The following is a 21,725-nucleotide window of genomic DNA, read 5'->3' as shown; positions in this document are numbered from 1 at the left end:
CGCTACACCAAGTAGGCCCAGGGGCGCGTCAATAGCAATAATTCAGAAGGATGGTCAGCGCTCCGTTGTAGACCGTGGTGCACATGGTAAACGACCATTCATAGAAGCAAATGAATCCCGGCACTCACGTGGATGTTAATGTTCTTAAATGAAATTAAATTGACAAAAGCCCGGGATGGGCTGAAACGTTTTTTCTGTGGATCTTCATTAAAGAATATTAACATCCACGTGAGTGCCGGGATTTATTTGCTTCCATCTACTATAATAGACTGCAGCCCTATGCAAATCACTGTCCCTCATGATTGGAAAATATCTTAAGCATGTATTCAACTTGGTGGAAATGAACCATCAACTAACTACCTTTGTGTGGAATAAGCTCTAGGAATATTAGATGGAGCACAAATCTCATTTAATTTGTGTTCTAACTACATACAAAGTAAAAAACTGAAACACATGCACACAAGCGCCATGACTATCACCAGGGGCCATGAGAGAGATGAGAAAATTTACTCGAAGGAAACTGAATTCTCGAATCTCACAAAAATTCGTATTGAACAGAATATGGAATTTTTGCCATTTTCTCTGTGTGAAATCAGCAAAATGGTGGCCAGTTGCATTTGCCATTTCGCAATTTGTTGAAGCCGAAACAGCCAGATAAACAGTTAAAAAAATAAAATAAAAGAATACTCACCTCACCACCCGCCTTGTCCCACCGCTCACCATCTGGTCCTCCGACCTCTTCTTTTCCCCTTCCTTTATTGCATGCATCCACTTCAACAACTTCACTCTATGCCATGGCTTCAATGTTGTGATGCGAGTTGCCCAAGGCACAGTAAACACAGTGACGCCAGAGGCCTAATCTGTGATTAAAAGTATGGAGTGAAGCAGCCAAAGAAGATGTGCGCGAAGGGGGAAGGAAGAGGAGTGGACGTCGGCTAGTGGGCTGAAGGACAGGTGAGCATTACTTATTTTTTTATTTTTACATCCTAAAATCTGGGGTTACCTAAGAGTGTAATGAGGAATATTTAATCCCCATCAAATACCTTAGATTCTCTAGAGTATGTCTTTGGAGTATGGGAGGAAACCGAAGAACCTGGAGGAAGCCCACGCAAACACAGGGAGAACATACAAACTCCTTGCAGATGTTGTCCCTGGTGGGATTTGAACCAAGGACCCCAGCGCTGCTAACCACTGAGCCACCGTGTTTGCCCATGTCTATTTTATTGATCTGTCTTTCAACAGGTTCCCATTAAAAAAATTGTAAAAAATACAGAATAAACATACCTTCTTTGTGTAAAAATCCTTCACCAATGACTGTATGGAATCAAAGTCTCCACTTATGAAATCTGGTAGGTATCTAAACAGCAAACACAAACATTGTGAGTGAATCTAGATTTAGAAATGGTCATAATGCATAAGAAAAGAAAGAAAACTTCCTTTAAAGAGGTTATTTCTTCACATACAATGATTGATGGCCAGTGATTCCCCTTACTCCTCTCTCCTTGTCTAAAGCCCCATTTGTTCACACCTGCTTACTGCCTCCTTACCTTGTCGTTTTCTGAGGGAATGGGTGTGCAGTAGAGTTCAGCAAAACAATTTGCAGGACCACTTGTACAGCTGTCACATCAGTAGTCCATGGACACCAGATAAGGGGACTGCAAAATTTATACTACCTGCAACATTCCAAGTTCCTCTCCTGTCTGGTAGGCCACCACAACATCATCATCTGAGAAAGGTCAGGAATCAGACCAGAACTTCATGGGAGGACCTGGTAAGTGACCTGAAGAGAGCTGGGACCACAGTCTCAAACATTACTGCTTATACCCAGTAAAACCAAATTCAGATAGTCCCCCTGCGATGGATCAGGGGACACTCTTGGACTGTTGATCTCCTGAACTTAATATAATTTTCAATGTATGATATGATGGTACCAGTCACCCTGCACTTTTTGTTAGGATTCCTATTAACTATTGGGCTGAATCGCCCCAATTGCTGTAGTTCATTTTTTTTCTCTAAACACAGTTGTATCTTATTATGGTCTATCTATTTAGATATATACATGTATTTGACCTAACATCCAACAACGTTGATTTCACACGTCTTATCTGTATCATATATAGGTGGTAGTGGTATACATGGATTATTATTAGATTCAGTATAAGTCGTACTTTACTCTGTGAAATTTCTGCTTATTCTAATCCTAGCAGTCAGGTGGGCGGTCCTAATCAGTGATTGACTACCTTTCCCTGTATAAAGAGCTAGCTGTCAATCATTGACTAGGTCCACCTAATTGACTTTAGAGACCAGAATGAGCAGGAATTTCAATGAATAAAATACACATAATATGGAAACTTTTCCCATAAAACTATACATCAATCTGTTCAGCTTCTCCCATTTTATACTAGTATGATGGCAGAACAGATACCATGTTCATTTAAACAGGATCCCTTTAAGCCATTTCTGTGCAGTCCCAGGAATCTACGGTTAAGAAGTAATTTTATATTCAGTAAATACTGTAGAAAGATTAGCACAAGAGTGCAGCATAGTCTTTATGTACCCTCTGCATAATCCTGCTTTCCATTTAGCTCATCAACCTAAAAAAAAAAAAAAGAAAACACACGAGGCAGCCGAAATATCAGATACTTAAAATCACAAACTCCACTTATGTCCTATCACTTTGTGCTTCAAGGATGGAAGAAGAGGAATAAGTGTATGATGTGCTGCATTGTACGCACCAAGCAAAAGACCCCGTTTCAATTTACAGCTGACTGTCGGGGAGCTTGCTTGATTTTCATGACGGAAAATTACAGGTTATGCATCTTTCAATTACGGAGAATTGTCAGATGAGCCACATATTCTGATTACTGAATCCATTGACAACAGTCTGATTTCACGTTATTGTTGTGTACACGCAAAACATATGAACTACGGCAATTACTGGATACAAACGAACACAGGCTGCAGAGAGCACAAACTTCTCTGCCAGTCTGGAGAAGAATTCATTATGCAGCTGATTACAATTGATTCTATGTAGCACACAATTTATATAACAAATTGGTTTTTCTTAGTTTATTTTTAAAAAAAAAAAAAAAATTCACCTTTTTATAAAAAAAAAAAAAAAAGTTTATTGAGAAAAAAACAGTTCGCAACCAAAAAGAAACAAGTATTAAAATGGTTGTCCAGACTCAAGCTACATGTCTGCAGTCACTCTATATGACTGCAGACTTGGAATCCTCACCTTGCCCTGCGTGTCATGAGTATTCTCTGGTGCCACACCAGGACCAGAAAGTCTTGCGATATGCATACTCCCAGCCACATTCCAACTAGACGGTGTCCGGCCTCAGTCAATACACTTGAAGAAGGCCGCTCCCATTTAGTCGGCACATGACCACAATGTATGCAAATCACATTCTCGTTGGCACCAGAGTAGCTTCACAACGTGCAGTTTGCGCGATGTGAGGATTCACAAGTCTGCAGTCACATAGAATGACTACAGACTTACAGTGGCACATAAAAGTTTGGGCACCCCTGGTCAAATTGTGAACAGTTAAGGAAGTTGAGGATGAAATGATCTCTAAAAGGCCTTAAGTTAAAGATGACACATTTCCTTTCTATTTTAGGCAAAAAAATAAATATATATATATATATATATATTTATTTTTTTTTTTTCAGCTTACACATTTTAAAAATTACAAAAAGCAAAATGGGCCAATGCAAAAGTTTGTTATCCATTGATCACCTTATCAGTTTGTGCAGTTTAAAAACACAAGTTTGCGTTGGTCCTTGCTTGAAACAATTTTCAAATACTGGGTTAAAGCTTTTAGTTAATACTACTATTAACCGATCAATTGGGGAGACTCACAGCCAGAGAAGGAGATACATATTATTGGTATGAAATAACTCCTAATTGATAAATGTCCACAGGAATTTAGCACTGAGTTCTTTCTAGTAATGAATTTCTCCTTCAGCAGCAATCTCATTCATATTGACTTGTGATCTTATATAACCAGTACATAAGGTTATTATTATTAGTAATCTGATCAGATAACTGGCTTCCCCTATTTTGTGGCTCCCTCTGATTATAGTATCACAAAGCACTCAGTAATTGGTGTGGCCGCGGACCAACACCTCATTAATTAGTATGGACCAACTATCAAACATTGCTAATAAATATGATCAGCTGCCTCCCCCAGGAAGGGGACCAGGATAGGGTACATTAAATAGCAAGGGGACCAGGATGGGGAATATTCTATCAGGAAGGGGACCAGGATGGGGAACATTATACCAAGAAGGAGGCCATGTTAGGAGACAATATCCCAGGAAGGAGCCAAATATGGGGGACATTATTACTAGAAGGTTACGTACAAATCCTCTCCAGTTATGTATGGGACAGTCCGTTATTACATAGCGCCCTCTGTTATGTACAGTGCTGTCCCATTATTGCATAGTATTATGTCTCATTATATATAGCACTGTCTCTTACATAGATTATTCTCGTTATTTTTGCTTATCATAGGACCCTGTCTTTATTAGAGTCCTCTCTTGTTAGATATAAAATAAAATGACTGCAGCATGTGACCAAAATACCAGTCCATCAGCTGTCTCCATCAGAAAAAAAAAAGCTTTACCATTGTACATGAATAGTCATTTTAATTTAGATTTAACAAGAGAGAACTTTAAGTAACAAAGACAGAGCGCTATAAATAACAAAATAACAAGAGAATTCAATATATAAGGGACGGTGCTGTACAAAACAAGAGATGATGCTATGTAATAAGGGGTGGCACTAAACATAATGAGAGGAGACTATATCATATATTCATCTAGTCGAAAAAATCCCAAAGGATATGATGCTAGTGAACACCCCCGCCCAGAAGGACGTGTATGTGTCACTGCAAATAAACCACTCCAAATAATGTAAGAAACAAGAGGACAAGGGAGTTTAAAGGTCTAAAAAGAAAAACATATAGATCTTTATTAAATACATATAGGATAATAAGTACATACACATTAAAGTCAGATATGTGCAAAGATGCAAAGGTACAGAGGTAAGTGGGGCTTACTGATAACCAGACCCGGAATGATAAAAACTCTCCAGGAAAAGAAGGGGCCAAACATTGGGGTAAGAGGTCAATAAATAAATCTAGTGGTACACCTCATTAACTATAAGCTCAATCAGGGGAGCCACCAATGGCAGACCATGGCAATGGCAACCAGTGTTGCTTACCCGGAATCAGGTAGGCGCCCCAAAGAGATGGTGATAGTGGGCGTACCTCACTTGGGAAGGTACCTCAAACTCCCATGTCCTCTTGTTTCTTATCATATATTTATCTGTAGCTTGACTGGCATGAAAGCAAAGGGGCCACAAGCTGTCAATGTCCGACCCTGGGGCCACATACTACAAAAGAATGGCTGTGGCTATAATATGGATGTGTGACCGAGTCTTAGCTTTCCAAGGAGGGGAGATGTATTCCAGTTACGAGGACCAGATTTGAGCAAACCTAACCTGTGTTTCTTCAATAAGAGACCTTTTAGTTGATCGTTAAGTGACAATGCTTGACAATCAGACAAAGATGCAGTTTCTACATGGTCATTCATCTACCTGATTTTCAGGGTACGCTCTTGATATTAATCCCTGTGACTGTTCTAATAATCTAGTAGATTACATACTTTTTTATTTTCATTTTAAACATATGCCTAATTTACAGTACCTACATTTTTATTTCTTATTTTAAATATTTTATACCTAATTTATATCAGACCATTTAAAAACGCAGCCAAAAAATAACCGTCAAAAGCAATGTAATCTTCATTTTATAGACCTAAACTAATAAATTACTTTTTACATTTTATTACCAGTTTCAATAACTTACATGAAAAACATAAAGAACATTAGTCAGCCCATTATGAATTAGGGATGATCTCTATGAAACGTAGCTTCTTTATACTCAATACAGCATTAGTGTAAAATGTATTAAAAACTATAAAAACTTTTTCTGGACAGATTTTGAGTTAACACACTTCTGTATTTTAATATTATTGAAATATATAAAAAAAGAAAATGAATTTGGATCAAATACATAATATATTATAAATCAATACCAAAAATTCCAGTGAGGTTTAATATTAAAAGGAAAAATGTCAAGATTAAGGAGAAATGGGTAATTGTGAATGGAAAAAACACTATCAGGGGAGTTTCAATTATAAGACAACAAGCCATACGTTTAATTAGAACGAGGAAGCATTTCAAAGCCTACAGTTTTTACATAAATAAGATGTAATCCTTATTAACCTGCAGAGAGCATAATGGGCAATCCACCAATGTCCTGTAGAATACTAATGCATTCATTTTCGCTCTACACATTCCATTTGGGAACTATTAACAGTAATGTTCACACTTCTCAATCACTAAAGAAATAATGTTTGTTTTTTTAGATTAACCACTTACATGCTTCCGTAATAAGAATGTGTAAACTTACAAATGTTACAATAGGAAGATACTAAAGAAATGCATATATTTTATGATAAATTAGCAATGTGAATATACTAGAGTCAATATCTAAAGCAAAAAGTATACTAATGCAAGAGTGATGAAACCAATGGAAATTAATTTTAATCAGTATGAAATCAATAAAAATATAGGACAACAATATGTAGAAAAAGCAATTCACGCGTACTACTACTTGACTGAACTTAACAAGGAGTATAATATTATTACTAGTATATAAAAGTGTGATTATACTACCAATCACCCAGCAAGCTAAATGTGCAAATCAACACCCTCAATTTGAAAGCAATACGAGTATATAGTACTGTAGAATCTATGAAAGAAAATGGAGTACACTACTGCAAGTGCTACTGTATGAAAGCCAGGGCTGTGGAGTTGCTAGGCCAAACCTTCGACTCGTCAATTTCCCCGACTCCGACATACACAGATCATATTTAATTGATTAATTTACTGTAGTAAAATGGACATCAGGATTTTTATAGCTATTATGACATAATCAAGCTATTTACTTGCCTTAATACGGTTTTCCTTTTCACTCTAGCAGTTCTGAGATAAGTGCAGGCATTCCTTCCCAGCGCCTTTTCCCTCTGATCTATAGTGGAGCTTCACTGCTGAGCATGTACATAAAGTGCAGCACAGATTAATCTCAACTAAAAGCCGAGATCCTTAGATCAGGAATTGAACAGACACTTATAGGACATTTTAAAACTTTCTTAAATTCTTATGAAAAAATATTCAGCACATCCTGCACTAAACTATTTTACTCAATTTATTATATATTTTAGGGGTCGGTGTCGGTCCATTATATATTTGCAGATGGAGAGACTTTGTGTATTGGACCTGATCAGGTGATTCGCATGAGATACTTCCTTGATATAAAAGTCCATAGAAGGGAGCGGAGCAGACGCGCTCAGGGATGTCCCTGAGGCCAGCATGACAGGCTTCAGCGGGAAGTCTACGCCACCAAGGTGCCGATCACCACCGCTCAAGAAATTCTGCTTAAGAGGACTCAGAATTCTGCCTGCACTGGTCAAGACCATGATCCGCCTGACAATCCCTCATAGACCAGACGTTGCCTGTCAAGAGCTGAGGCCTAGTCCTTTCTGCCCCAAGCCCAAAAGACTCCCGCCGACGGTCAAGCCAAGAAGATCTGTAAGGAGACTGACAGGAGAGGCAAGCCTGCGATTGCAGAGGGACAGCGTAAGTGAGCAGGGCCGACACTTCCAGCTGTAACCTACGGTACCGAAGTCAGCTGGGACTAGGAGAATAGGTTGGGATGGGGCCGGCTGGTGCATGGGAGGCTCAATACACTTTATTAGACTTCATCACAGAGAGACTTGTGGCCTAGCAAGAAAACCTGGTGACCCCTGCTAGGGCCGGAGCTGCAGAAAACTTGTGTGGTGACTCCCACAAATGGGTGCACCACCTTTGTTAAGGGAACATTAATGTTATATAGTGAAAGACTTAATTTGATATTCTAAGCTTATTGTTATTCGTTTCATTGTTGATTTGCCTTGTTGATTAATTTTTCAGAGTTACTTATTACTGTAAAATTACTACTGCATTTAAATAAGAATTGTATCGATCAATGACTGTCGTTGCCTTGTGTTATCTGTACGTTGCATCCAGCTATGATCCCTATTAAGATATGTTATTGTGGCGCCCCTGAGGGTTCGACCGCCACAGGGATGCTGCACTTCTCTAATGCAGTGTAGTGTTCCTCCTCTGAGGTAAGAACAGTGTGATAGTCGTGACCCAACCTTTGCATCCAACACCACATTTCTCCACCAGAGGGAGCTAGTATGCACTAGGTGCTGCTCCCCTGGTCACAGGGAGACTGGGGAACCAAGAGTTAGGGGAACCAGTTAGTGGATGAGGGTGGAGGACCTACAAGTTAGTTACACTTTAAATTTCATATTTAATAAAGAACCATTTTGGTTCTTGGTTCTTTGACTGCCTTCAATCGCTCTTTGACTGTCTCTATGCTGTCAATTGCTGAGTGGACTGTGATCTCTCACCCTATCGCGGATCCTGTGTGGGCCCGCAATGAATGGAGACACAGCCCTCGTGCCCCGGCCTTAGGACGAGGGGTAGGTTGTAGGCAAGGAATGTCTCGACCTGGTCAAGAACCAGGACCAAGAAGGCCCGGAGCTTAAGAGTGTGGCTCCATAGCAAATGGATCCCAGGCAGGATGCAGACAGAGCGGTGTACGCCACCTGTCCTCGCCATGCTGATATATTCAGAGGGAGTCCGGCAGCGAGAGGGGTACCGGAGCCCGATACCCGACCTTGCTACTCCACGTCCTGGTTGGGAAAGCCCGGTAGGCCCTGAGGATCCCACCGGGTATCGGATGGAGCGGAGCTGCCACCCGTACCCTTGTTCTGAGAGGAGCTCAGAGGGAGACCCGGCCTATTCGCACACAAACGAACAGGAAAGGATTCGGTCTGTAGTTCAGGAACACTCTGGTGTAGGGTCCCGACTGAATGCTGGACTTACTCGGAGGTTGTCGGACCCCCGTCCCTGGTGACCGCAGGAATCTGCGGGGAGCAGGGAGGCGCCTTCCTTCTGCCAACTCTAAAGTGAGTAAAGTCTTGGACGTTCACCCCTGTGGCCTCAGGACTGTTTATTCTGCGCTACACCGCACGACGCGGCGCCCATTCTCCTCTACTACTACCCCCTCCATCCTGTCCCTCTGCCCTGAGGCCTCACTCCGCCTGTGGGGAGTAGTAATAACTTTGGCCGCCATAACATCATGCCTCAGCGGACTGCAGCGGCGCTGGTGGCCTTCACCAGGTGCCACAGGTGGCGTAGTTGTTAATCAGCCACTCAACCCAGATAAGCCCATACCATCCTTTTTTAACTGTGACGGCCCTGAGCACGGGTCGGGTCCGGGCCACGGCTGAACCCCATCTCTCCATCACAGGACCCGACTCCGAGTCCCCCATCTCCCAGGGTAAAGAAAAGGGCTTTTTTGAGTAAGAGGCGTCACATAATGATTTTTTGTGGGCTTGGGATGGCTATTTTGGACATAAGGAAACCGCCTCATTTTTTAATCTGGCATTGGTCACTTTATGTGGCAAAAGCTTTGGAATGCTTTTACTTATTACAGGGCATATGTCAATAGGATTAACCCTTCTATGCCTCCAACATGGGCACGTAAATCATAGGAAGTTTAATAAAATGACACCTTGATATCTGTGATCCGATGTCTTATTCCAGAGAAATCCACGACTTTATTAATATGTAAATGAGTTTTTAAGATCTATGGGCCAGACATAGATATCCCTGAGAATCTGAATCCAGAGCTTATTTTAATTGAAAGGGGAAGTTACTGGTGTGAGACATGTAATGACTGACAGACTGCTCTGCTGATCTACTTGTCTCACACTAATAAGACAAGTATAACACTGTATGTTCTCCCTGTGTTTGCGTGGGTTTCCTCACACTCCAAAGTGATACTGATAGGGAATTTAGATTGTGAGCCCTAATGAGGAGAGTATCTGTCATGATGATGTCAATAAAGCGCTGTAGAATTAATGGTGCTTTAAAAGTTTGCAAAATAAATAAAATAATTAAATATGCATTGCATATTGATGTAAAAACTAATTGATCTTCAGTTCTTAAAGTAATTATGGACCATTTCTCTTTACTTAGTTGTGTGTTTCTTGCCATATTCTACCTTACAAAAGTTTTGGAATATGGCTCAGTACTGTATGGAATTGTATACCATCACTGTCTCTTCAAAAAACACCCAGTGGTCACAAATACTTTTTGATGGCAGATGATTCCACAAATCAACTCTTGAAAAGGCATACCTCTTTATTGGGGGTATTTAATCTGATGAAGGGGCATGAGAGAATGCCAAAGGTGTATAAAGCTAAACTCCGATTATAATGGGGGTACTATGAAAAATCTGAGATATCTTCAGAGTGAAGAAAAACAAGGAGTCCTGGAAATGATGATATGGCCCCCACAGAATTGATCTCAACACCATTAAGTCTGTGTGGGATTACATGAAGAGACAGAAGCATTTGTGTAAACCTAAATCCATTAAAGATCGGTGGTTAGTTCTCTAAGATGTTTGGAACAGCCACACTGCAGAGTTCCTTCAAAAATCGTGTACAAGTATACCTAGATGAATTAACTTTGATGCTGTTCTGAAGGAGATGCATGGTCACACCAAATTATGATATGATTTAGATTTCTCTTTTATCATTTACTTTGCATTTCATTAATTGATAAAAATAAATTATTAGCATTTCTACTTTTGAAAGCATTCTTACTTTGCAGCAATTTTTCCACAGTACCATATGTGCTACCATCAAAAAGTAGTTTGCTAAGTATTATGCAGTTTCCTGGTTGTACCAACACCCTACATTCGGCTCTAATTTTCTGGCTGAAAATGCTAACTTAGCTGAATATAGCAGCTCCATGCACACTTGAGACCTAATTTGGGGATTTACACATCACTATTAATATGGCAACTCTCCAAAATCCATGTTCAAAATAAGTGAAGGTGTCTATATTTAAACCATGACTTACAGCAGCAGCGTTTCAGTTCCACCTGGAACCTTTCTCAGGCAGTTTTATGGTGTGTCTTTAGGCTGTTCCGTATAATGACCCTGTGAGCTCCACTCCTTGGTAAAAAAACAAAAATTAGCACTGAATGAAAATGTAATTTCTGGAATCAAATGGAGGATCTTTAAAAAAAAAAACAACAAAATCTGGAGAGCAGCAGGACTAAGATTGTAGCTAAAACCGATCATTTTTTACTTTGTTACAAGTCTTCTAAATGGGAAAACGGTCATGCAATTAATGCTGCCCAAACTAAGGGCAGCATGAATCAGATGATATATTTTTCTCTGAAATGCTATAGCATTTCAGAAAAGTTATAGTTAGAAGATCCTGCCAAGGACCATAGCCAGAGATGAGATAAGTCAGGAGCGGCTGCTAACTAGTTTTTCCCAGCACCACTCCAGACAATTGATAGGCCTCTTGCTATGGGAAAGAATTGCCAATCATCTTTAGCAGCGCTGAGAGAAGCAGTCTAGGAGCACTCTATATTTTCTCTCTATATACAGTTGTGCTCAAAAGTTTACATACCCCGGCAGAATTTTTCCTTTCTTGGCCTTGTTTCAGAGAAAATGAGTAACAAAAACACTTTTTCTCCACTCATGGCTATTCGTTGGGTGAAGCCATTTATTGTCAAACTACTGTGTTTTCTCTTTTTATATCTTAATGACTACCAAAAACATCCAAATGACCCTAATCAAAAGTTCACATACCCCAGTTCTTAATACCGTGTATTGCACCTTCTAACATCAATGACAGCTTGAAGACTTTTGTGGAAGTTGTGGATGAGGTTCTTTATTTTCTCAGATGGTAATGTGTCACCCCAGGCCTGGATGCCACAAATAATAAAGGCTGTGTCTGAGAGCAGGAGGGAGGTTCCTTGGTTAGGGACAATTAGCATGCAGCACCTCCTGTCCCAGGCCAGTAGGGGGAGCAGGCTGCCCTATAAAAGCTGGAACTGGGGGCAAGGTTAGAGAGACCAGAACCCACTTCTGAAGTGACCAGAAGGGTTCCTTAGAGTAAGGGTCAGCAGCAAGCTGAGGAGGTCGTGAAGCAGTGGAGGAACTGCTAGCCAGGGACGTACTGCGCCGAGAGCCTGTCCTGGCAGAAAGGGAGAACCATTTAACCGGACATTGGGGTCCGAGGCTGTAAAGAATCTAAGTCCAGCAGCAAAGAACCAATCCGCGAGGGATTTCATGTCCCTTGGCCTAAGAAGCCCGGAGGCTCCGCCACAACAGATGGGGCCAGCAAAGCCAAGAGAGGCCAGAGGCAAAAGGAGCCCAAGTTGCAAGCCATACGGGTGAGAATACACGGCACGCTCAGGTACATGGGCTATTTTACCACTAAGAGTGGAATAGTCAGAAAGAGCATACAGAGCACGGTAGGCCTATACCCTCACCCTGACCAGAGGGGCTTCCCGAGAGTTCTCAGACATCCAGGCCCCTTCTAGCCGGTACTGTTGTTGGGTCATTACCATCTGTTATAATAAAGACCCTGAACTGTTTAAGCGGACTCTGCATTCTGACCATCGAGGCCGGAACTATCACCCCCAACATCCACCTACCCTGCCCTGGGGCTACACTCCTCCCGTGGGGAGTAATACCATTCCTGTGCTGCTCACAAACACCAGCCCCAGCGGTCTGTCCTGCAGCGGCGGTTATCCCTGACCGGAATCCACGGGTGGCGTAGTCGGACTTTCACATGAATATATACATAAAGAGACTGCCACCATTTAAGCCTGACACCCTGAGCACGGGACCCGGTTGCCACTACTACCCCCATCAGCACCGCGCAACCCACAGACCTGGTCTTGAGTACACCACGGCCCAGGGGGTGAGTCAGCTTTCTGGAGTAGTCAGCAGGATTGTGACAAACCCGCCACAAACGGGTACTGCGTGCCTGAAAAGACTGTATACATACCTTAAAAAGAGATTTTCCGCCATCCGGAGCCGTTTCCCCGCCATCGGGCGCCATCTTTGGAACGCCGCGCGAGAAGAAGAGGGGCGTGGGCGTCAAAACCCCCCGAGACCTGAAGTCCCGCCCTACGCACCGACGCTGCGCAAGGTCCTGGAAGGAGAGAGAGCGAAGCTGAAGTCACCAGGACGCGACGCAAGGTCCTCGCCCAGAGCAGCGCTAGCGGAACCGCGGCCTACGGAAGAGGATCAAGGTAGGCCACGGTTAACTATGGGGGAGGAAGATGTCGGAAGCGGAGGGGCCCACTACCACCAGCGTGGCTACAGCAGCGGTGATGCCGTTTTCCATGCCCTATATCCCCGGAGCGGCCTGGCTGCCCCAAGTACTCAGGGGAATCCCATACATTAAGTGACTTTAAGGAAAGACTGCACAGTTTATTTTAAGTCTATCCCCTAACAGAAAAACAGAAAATCAGCATGCTGACAGGGCAGTTAACCGGTACGGCCCAGCGGGAGGTAAAATCATGGCCAGCTGAGGAGAAAAGGACTGTAAAGGACATTTTGGCCCGGCTGCGGGGTACCTTTGACACCCGCACCTCAGCCGAAATTAAAATGCGGTTCTACGGATGTAAGCAGCGGACACAGGACAGCATCAGAGATTATGCCCTAAATTTACAGGAAGCCTTGGGAGCAATCAAGCAAGCTGACCCTGGCAGCGTGCAGGAAACAGATAAACTATTGACTGACCAGTTCATAGAAGGTCTGCTGTCCAGCGCCCACAGAACCCAGCTGCGCCTCATGGCCCTACAGAACCCCGATTTGACTTTTGCACAGTTTAAAGAGAGGGCCATCCGGGTGCTCCAAGAACCCACACCAGGTGGCGCTGTAGCTTCCCGGCGTCCTGCCATTACGTACCACCAGGGGGCGGCGCCCTACCCTGCAGACCTTGTGGGGGCTGATACGCAGGCCCTAAACCCATCCCCGCCTGCAAACCTGCACCATCAGGTCCAAGAACTAACAAAGAGTGTTGCTGCATTGACCAGGACCGTATAGTCGTTACAGATGGACCCGTCAGGACCAATCAAGCTGGCTTCCAGTCCGGAGGATGTCCCGTGGCGTCGACAGAGGAGGATCCCATTGTGCAGAGGGAGGCCCACAGACCGCTACACTGAGGATGGACAGCCGATTTGCCGTCGTTGCAGCCAGCCGGGACACATAGCCAGGTACTGTACTTTAAACAGGTCCGACCTGGGGCAGAGGGCCAACCCCCAGGCATAAGGTCACCAGGCCCGTCTAATTGGCGCGATAAGTAAGTGGGAGGGCGCCCGGTTTTACCCGTGGTGCTGGACGGTATCCCCATGAGTGCTCTGCTGGATACCGGGTCACAAGTAACTACCATCCCCTATGTCCTTTTTAATCAGTATTGGAGTGACGCTGATATGACACGCTATCCAGACAATGACTTGAGCATCATCGTCAGCAATGGCTTGCCCGTGCTGCAGGTGGGGTTCAGAGAGATGACCATTAAGATTGGTAAAGGTGAACTGCAGGCACAGGGAGTGATTATTGTGGACATTGATCGTAGTGAAAGTCACCCTAAAATAACTGTGGGTACTAACGTGATTGAAAATTGTCTTTCAGAGATAATTGTAATTTTGCAGCAGGTGGCGATGAATGCTAGTTCCAGCCAACAAAGAGTCCTCCAGAAAGAGATAAGAGCTCTGATGAGACGGCAACAGGTAGAACTGTCTGGTGGTGAGATCGGTAGCGTAAGGATGAGTGACCCGTTCCCCATTTCCATGCCTCCCAAAAGTGAAATGATGATCTGGTGTCGGACTGCAATCGGGTAGAGAGGAAGAGACTACCAAGCCATGGTAGAACCAGTGTACTCAGACAGCAGGCCCACCATTTTGACAGCCCGGGGGGTGGTTGATGTCAGTCATGGGAGGGTGCCCGTTCGCATTCTCAACATTGGGGAGAGGGAAGTACATTTACCCAGGTACGCTACACTTGCCAAACTGCTTACTGTTGAACACAAAGCTGTCAGGGCCGTGGAACCCTTGCCTCCATCTCTCCAGGCGGAGGGTAATGGCTCCCAGAAACAAAAGGAGGACTGGTGCCAGAAACTCCACGTGGGTGCTGACTCCACTCCCCTGCATCAAAAACAGGGAGTCTACCGGGTGGTGCAGGAATATGAAAGTTTTTAGCAAGCACCCGTTGGACTTCGCCCAGGTAAAGGGGGTAGAACACTACATCCCCACGCGGGAACACCCACCAATAAAAGAGAGACACAGACCAGTACCCCCTGCACATTATCAGAACGCAAAGGGCATGCTAAAAGAAATGAAAGAAGCTGGGGTCATTAGAGACAGCTGTAGCCCCTGGACAGCCCCCTTGGTTCTGGTAAAAAAGAAAGATGGTACCATGAGAATGTGCGTGGACTATAGAAAAGTCAATCGTATCACCCATAAAGACGCATACCCGTTGCCTAGAATAGAGGAGTCTTTGGCCGCACTCAAATCAGCTAATTTCTTCTCTACTTTGGACCTTACTAGCGGGTACTGGCAGGTTCCTGTGGCAGAGGCTGACAAGGTGAAGACCGCCTTCACCACCCCGATGGGATTAAGTGAATTCAACTGTATGCCATTCGGGCTCTGCAACGCACCCTGGACCTTCCAGAGGCTGATGGAATGCTGTCTAGGGCACCGAAACTTTGAGACGGTCCTACTTTACATGGACGACGTGATTGTATATTCAAAGACCTACGAGGACCATCTGAAACACCTGGCAGAGGTGTTCGAAGCCCTGGCAGGCTTTGGCCTGAAGGTGAAGCCCTCAAAGTGTCACCTGTTGAAACCGAAGGTACAGTACCTAGGACATGTGGTGAGTGCAGAGGGAGCAGCCCCCGACAAATTTACAGCAATCAAGAGCTGGCCAAGCCCCCCGAACATCAAAGAAGTGAGGCAATTCCTTGGGTTGGTAGGCTACTACCGAAGGTTCATCCCCGGGTTCACTAAAATGGCAGCCCCCCCAATGCAGGACCTCCTAATAGGTCAGTCCAAAACTAGAAGTAACAAACCACCCTTCAAGTGGGATAAGTTGGAAGAGGATTCCTTCCGCCAACTGAAGATGGCACTCACGGGGAATGAAATTCTGGCCTACCCTGATTATGGCCAGCCTTTTATCCTCCACACCGATGCCAGTAATGTGGGGCTAGGAGCCGTACTGTCCCAAAATCAGCAGGGCAGGGAACGAGTGATAGCGTATGCCAGCCGGAAGCTGAGGCCCACCGAAAGAAACCCGGAGAATTACAGCTCCTTCAAGCTAGAGTTCTTGGCAGTGGTGTGGGCCATAACAGAACGGTTTAAACATTACCTGGCCTCTGCAAAGTTCACGGTGTACATGGACAACCCGTTGACACATCTGGACAATGCTAGACTTGGTGCCCTAGAGCAGCGGTGGATGGCCCGGCTGTCAAATTATGACTTCACGATCAAATACCGAGCGGGCCGAACCAATGCAGACGCCCTATCAAGAATGCCTCACTTACCCGACGGGGAAGAAGATCCAGAAGAGCTGGAGGAGGTGGAGCTCCCTGCGTTTCACGGGTATGGGGCCACCCAATATTCCCACAACGTAAGAGACAAGAAAGTAACCACCGTCATGTTCAACCCCTTACCTCATCACGGCTGGGCTGAAACGCAGGATAGTGACCCTGCAGTCCGCCTGGTGAAAGAGATGCTGACCCAGGCAGACGCTCGCCCTGATCCGGATGCAGCAGAGGAAGCTAAGCAGCTGTGGAAGGAGAAGAGCAGACTATTCCTCTATGAAGGTAAGCTGTGCAGAAGGCTTGTAAACCACCGGACGCGCGAGCTGACATGGCAAGTAGTGGTCCCAAGATGAGATGCGGCTATGGTTCTGGAGGCCTACCATGACAGAGCGGGACACTTCGGTTGGAAGAAACTAGAGTTCCTACTGAGAGAATGGTTCTTCTGGATAGGTAAGAGAGGGGCCATAGAGAAGTGGTGCAGGGACTGTGGCCCATGTAACCAAAGAAGGAAGGACCGTACCAGCCAGAAGACACCCTTGAGGCCCATCGTCACCAGGCAGCCTCTTGAGCTGGTAGCTCTGGATCAAGTGAAATTGGCTCCAAGCCGGTCGGGCTACATCTATGCCCTGACAATAGTGGATCACTATTCCCGGTTCCTGGTGGTGGTCCCGGTTAAAGACTTGACAGCCCAAACGGCGGCCAGAGCCTTCCAGCAACACTTCTGCCACCCACGAAGGGTATCCGGAACAGGTACTGACAGACCAAGGTCCAGCGTTCGAGGCTGAAGTCTTCCAAGAGTTCTGCAACCTCTATGGCTTTAAGAAGATTCGGACGACGCCTTACCACCCACAATCCAACGGGATGTGTGAGAAAATGAATCAGATAGTCATTGATCTCCTCAAGACGTTGCCCCTGGAAGAACGCAGCCTGTGGCCGGAAAAACTGCCGGACCTGATAGACTTATACAATCATATCCCGCTGAATGCTACAAACAGCACCCCGGCTTACCTGATGCGAGCAAGACCAGGTAAGCTGCCTATGGACCTGGAGATGGGAGTCCTGACACCCGAGTACACCTCCCCAGATGGGGACTGGGATACAGAACGGCGGCTACAGTCCAAAAAGGTACAGGAGAGCGTGGAGAGGAGCCTGGCTCAAGGAAGAGAAAAGCAACCAACACGCCCCTGCTGGTCCCCTGGAACCTGGCGAGTAGGTCCTGAAGCGGAAGAGAAGGCTTCACAAGCTAGATGACCAATGGGAGAGAGACCCGTGCACAGTACTGCCGTCCAACCATGACAACTCGAAGGTATGTGTAATAAGCAAGGATGGAGGAGAGACCACGAACACTGTCTCCAGAGACCACCTAAAACGGTGCCCCGAGCAACTACAGAGTGCAAGTGAAGATCAAGATGACCTTGAGCCCGCAGTGGACAAGGAAGAAATGGTCAGCACTGTTCTCGGATAGTTCCCCCGGTCCTGGACTCGGATAAACGATGCAATAGTGGTACCCGTCCTACACTTCCTTCAACCAACCCAGCAAGAACCTACAGGAGAGCAGGAAGAATCAGAAGAACAAGCAGCCCCGGAGGCAGAAGAACCCATGCCAGCAGCCCAGGAGAGTCAACCCTCTGCTGACAGTGAGCCTGCCATGCCTGCGGTAAGCCAAAGGACCCTCAGACAGCTGCCTGCACTGGCTGTAAACCCAGCTAGTAACTGTACCCTAAATGCTAGTGGAGAAAGCTAGGTTAGACCACCACCAGACAGTGGGTTATGTAGGTCAACCAGGAGCACTAGGGGGCAGATGCCCGCTCGCTGGAAAATATAGGGTGTGCTAAGAACTGTAAATAACCCTTATAAATTATTGTCAAATGTTGAAATGTTTGAAAAGTTAATTGCATGACTAGTGATTATGTTTTTCAGTTTCTTTCAGTTAACCAAACGGACTAACAGGTTATGGACATTAAATAACCGGGACTCTTTGTAAGGTTTGTCTGGAGCTTAACCGAGGAATGAATAAAGACTGTCCAGCAAAGACTGTCAAGGACTCGGGGTTAGGACAGACCCCCACATGGTTTAAGCTCCCTTTTGTTGGTGATATGGACACCCGGTCACAGACCACACTGTGACCTTAAGAACTCAAAATTGTGCTGGTATTTGCTGATGTTTTATGGTTGAGTGTATTTTCCCTGTTTCTTTTTGGCCAAAAAGGCTTAGTCCCGGAGTACTAAACTTTTACTAGAGGGGAATGTGTCACCCCAGGCCTGGATGCCACAAATAATAAAGGCTGTGTCTGAGAGCAGGAGGGAGGTTCCCTTGTTAGGGACAATTAGCATGCAGCACCTCCTGTCCCAGGCCACTAGGGGGAGCAGGCTGCCCTATAAAAGCTGGAACTGGGGGCAGGGTTAGAGAGATCAGAACCCACTTCTGAAGTGACCAGAAGGGTTCCTTAGAGTAAGGGTCAGCAGCAAGCTGAGGAGGTCGTGAGGCAGTGGAGGAACTGCTAGCCAGGGACGTACGGCGCAGAGAGCCTGTCCTGGCAGAAAGGGAGAACCATCTAACCGGACATTGGGGTCCGAGGCTGTAAAGAATCTAAGTCCAGCAGCAAATAACCAATCCACGAGGGATTTCATGTCCCTTGGCCTAAGAAGCCCGGAGGCTCCGCCACAACAGAAGGGGCCAGCAAAGCCAAGAGAGGCCAGAGGTAAAAGGAGCCCAAGTTGCAAGCCATACGGGTGAGAATACACGGCATGCTCAGGGACATGGGCTATTTTACCACTAAGAGGGGAATAGTCAGAAAGAGCATACAGAGCACGGTAGGCCTATACCCTCACCCTGACCAGAGGGGCTTCCCGAGTGTTCTCAGACATCCAGGCCCCTTCTAGCCGGTACTGTTGTTGGGTCATTACCATCTGTTATAATAAAGACCCTGAACTGTTTAAGCGGACTCTGCATTCTGACCATCGCGGCCGGAACTATCACCCCCAACATCCACCTACCCTGCCCTGGGGCTACACTCCTCCCGTGGGGAGTTATTACATTCCTGTGCTGCTCACCAACACCAGCCCCAGCAGTCTGTCCTGCAGCGGCGGTTATCCCTGACCGCAATCCACGGGTGGCGTAGTCGGACTTTCACATGAATATATACATAAAGAGACTGCCACCATTTAAGCCTGACACCCTGAGCACGGGACCGGGTTGCCACTACTACCCCAATCAGCACCGCGCAACCCAGAGACCCGGTCTCGAGTACCCCACGGCCCAGGGGGCGAGTCAGTAAAGCTGCTCATTCTTCTTGGCAAAAAGCCTCCAGTTCCTGTAAATTCCTGGGCTGTCAAGCATGAACTTCGCGCTTGAGATCTCCCCAGAGTGGCTGAATGATATGGAGGTCAGGAGACTGAGATAGCCAATTCAGGACCTTCACTTTGTTCTGCTGTAGCCAATGACAGGTCTGGTGTCTGGCCTCCATTTCCCTCTTCCCTCTGTGTTGCACTAAGTCTTTCCCACACCTGGCGTGACAGTAGATTGTGAGCCTCCAATGGTAACGGATGAAAATAATGTGTGTAAAACACTGTGAAATATGATGGCACTATATAAGCAAAGCTTAGTAATAATGTTAGTGAATATTCTGCAGCACGGCAAAAGAAAGATGTCAGCGTGCCCAAAACATTGTGCCGTTATCAGTAGTCTCCTATTTCTATGTGTCATCCATTACCTGTGATATGTGTCTTGTGTCTTAGCAATGTGCTTTGATAGAGTTCTCCTAGTTATTTTGTCCTGTTTCTTTGTACTACCAAAAAAAAGAAATGAAAAGGAAAGCTTACCGAGATGCTATTAAAGGCAGGCAGTTTCACTATTGAAATGAATATGTCAAGTTTATAAATGTGCAAATCATTTAATTTGATTCCTGATGAGTACAAATACGGAAGTATTCTATTAGACTTAACACCGCAGCATGTATCTTGGAAAAATATTGCATTTAATTTGAGTTAAAACATTTCTTATTTACACTGGCTGCTAGGTAAGCAAAGTATCAGTCAGCACTCAGTCTTCTATTGACTGAAGTGCACAGTAAATCCAAGCTTCATAAAGGCTTGTAAACACAGCACTTCATCTTGTTGAGCTATTTCATCTGCTCCGGCAGTGAAGCTCTGAGGTACAGACTGATATTATGCACATAGTTGTACTGTCCCTGTATGTGACCTTATGTTCTACAGCCCTGTGATTAACGATGGATCTGCTTCCAGACAATATTTTACTGTACCTGGCATTTTGCTTTATAGATGTTATTTTTTTTTCAGATTTTACAAATGTATATGTATGTATACAGTGCCTACAAGTAGTATTCAACCCCCTGCAGATTTAGCTGGTTGACACATGCGGAATTAACTTGGCATTGTGACATTTGTACTGTAGATCAGCCTGGAAGTGGGAAATGCACTGCAGCAAATTTTATTTATTTTTTTTTGTTTGTTGTTTTTTTAAAACGTAAAAAGTTAATTCAGAGTGTCATTTATTATTCAACCCCTCAAACCACAAGAATTCTGTTTGGTCACCCTAAAGTATTAAGAAGTAGTTCAGGCACCAAGAATAATGAGCTTCACATGTGTGGATTAAAGATCTCTTTTGCCAGCCTTTTCTGACTATTTAAGACCCTCCCCAAACTTGTGAACAGCACTCAGACATGGTCAACATGGGAAAGACAAAGGAGCATTCCAAGGCCATCAGAGACAAGATCGTGGAGGGTCACAAGGCTGGCAAGGGGTACAAAACCCTTTCCAAGGAGTTGGGCCTACCTGTCTCCACTGTTGGGAGCATCATCCGTAAGTGGAAGGCTTATGGAACTACTGTTAGCCTTCCACGGCCAGGACAGCCTTTGAAAGTGTCCTCCCGTGCCGAGGCCAGGCTTGTCCGAAGAGTCAAGGCTAACCCAAGGACAACAAGGAAGGAGCTCCGGGAAGATCTCATGGCAGTGGGGACATTGGTTTCAGTCAATACCATAAGTAACGTACTCCACCGCAATGGTCTCCGTTCCAGACGAGCCCGTAAGGTACCTTTACTTTCAAAGCGTCATGTCAAGGCTCGTCTACAGTTTGCTCATGATCACTTGGAGGACTCTGAGACAGACTGGTTCAAGGTTCTATGGTCTGATGAGACCAAGATCGAGATCTTTGGTGCCAACCAC

General features: G+C 45.0%; 1 protein-coding gene across 9 annotated transcripts in view; it reads right to left on the bottom strand.

The window, feature by feature from the left end:
* The window catches only part of TPK1 (thiamin pyrophosphokinase 1), an 844,123-nt gene that overhangs the window by 451,261 nt on the left and 371,137 nt on the right, over positions 1-21,725 (bottom strand). For all 9 annotated transcript variants that reach the window (XM_073678179.1, XM_073678187.1, XM_073678184.1 and 6 more), the window contains one exon: positions 1,285-1,357. In XM_073678179.1, coding sequence (XP_073534280.1) covers positions 1,285-1,357 — 73 coding nt within the window. The remainder of the gene's footprint in view (positions 1-1,284; positions 1,358-21,725) is intronic.

The sequence above is a fragment of the Phyllobates terribilis genome, unplaced genomic scaffold (assembly GCF_046119375.1).
Source record: "Phyllobates terribilis strain yellow unplaced genomic scaffold, ASM4611937v1 Scaffold_4__5_contigs__length_816908805, whole genome shotgun sequence".
Lineage (NCBI taxonomy): Eukaryota > Metazoa > Chordata > Amphibia > Anura > Dendrobatidae > Phyllobates > Phyllobates terribilis.
The sequence above is the reverse complement of the archived record's forward strand: the minus strand, read 5'-3'. Positions and strand labels throughout refer to the sequence as shown.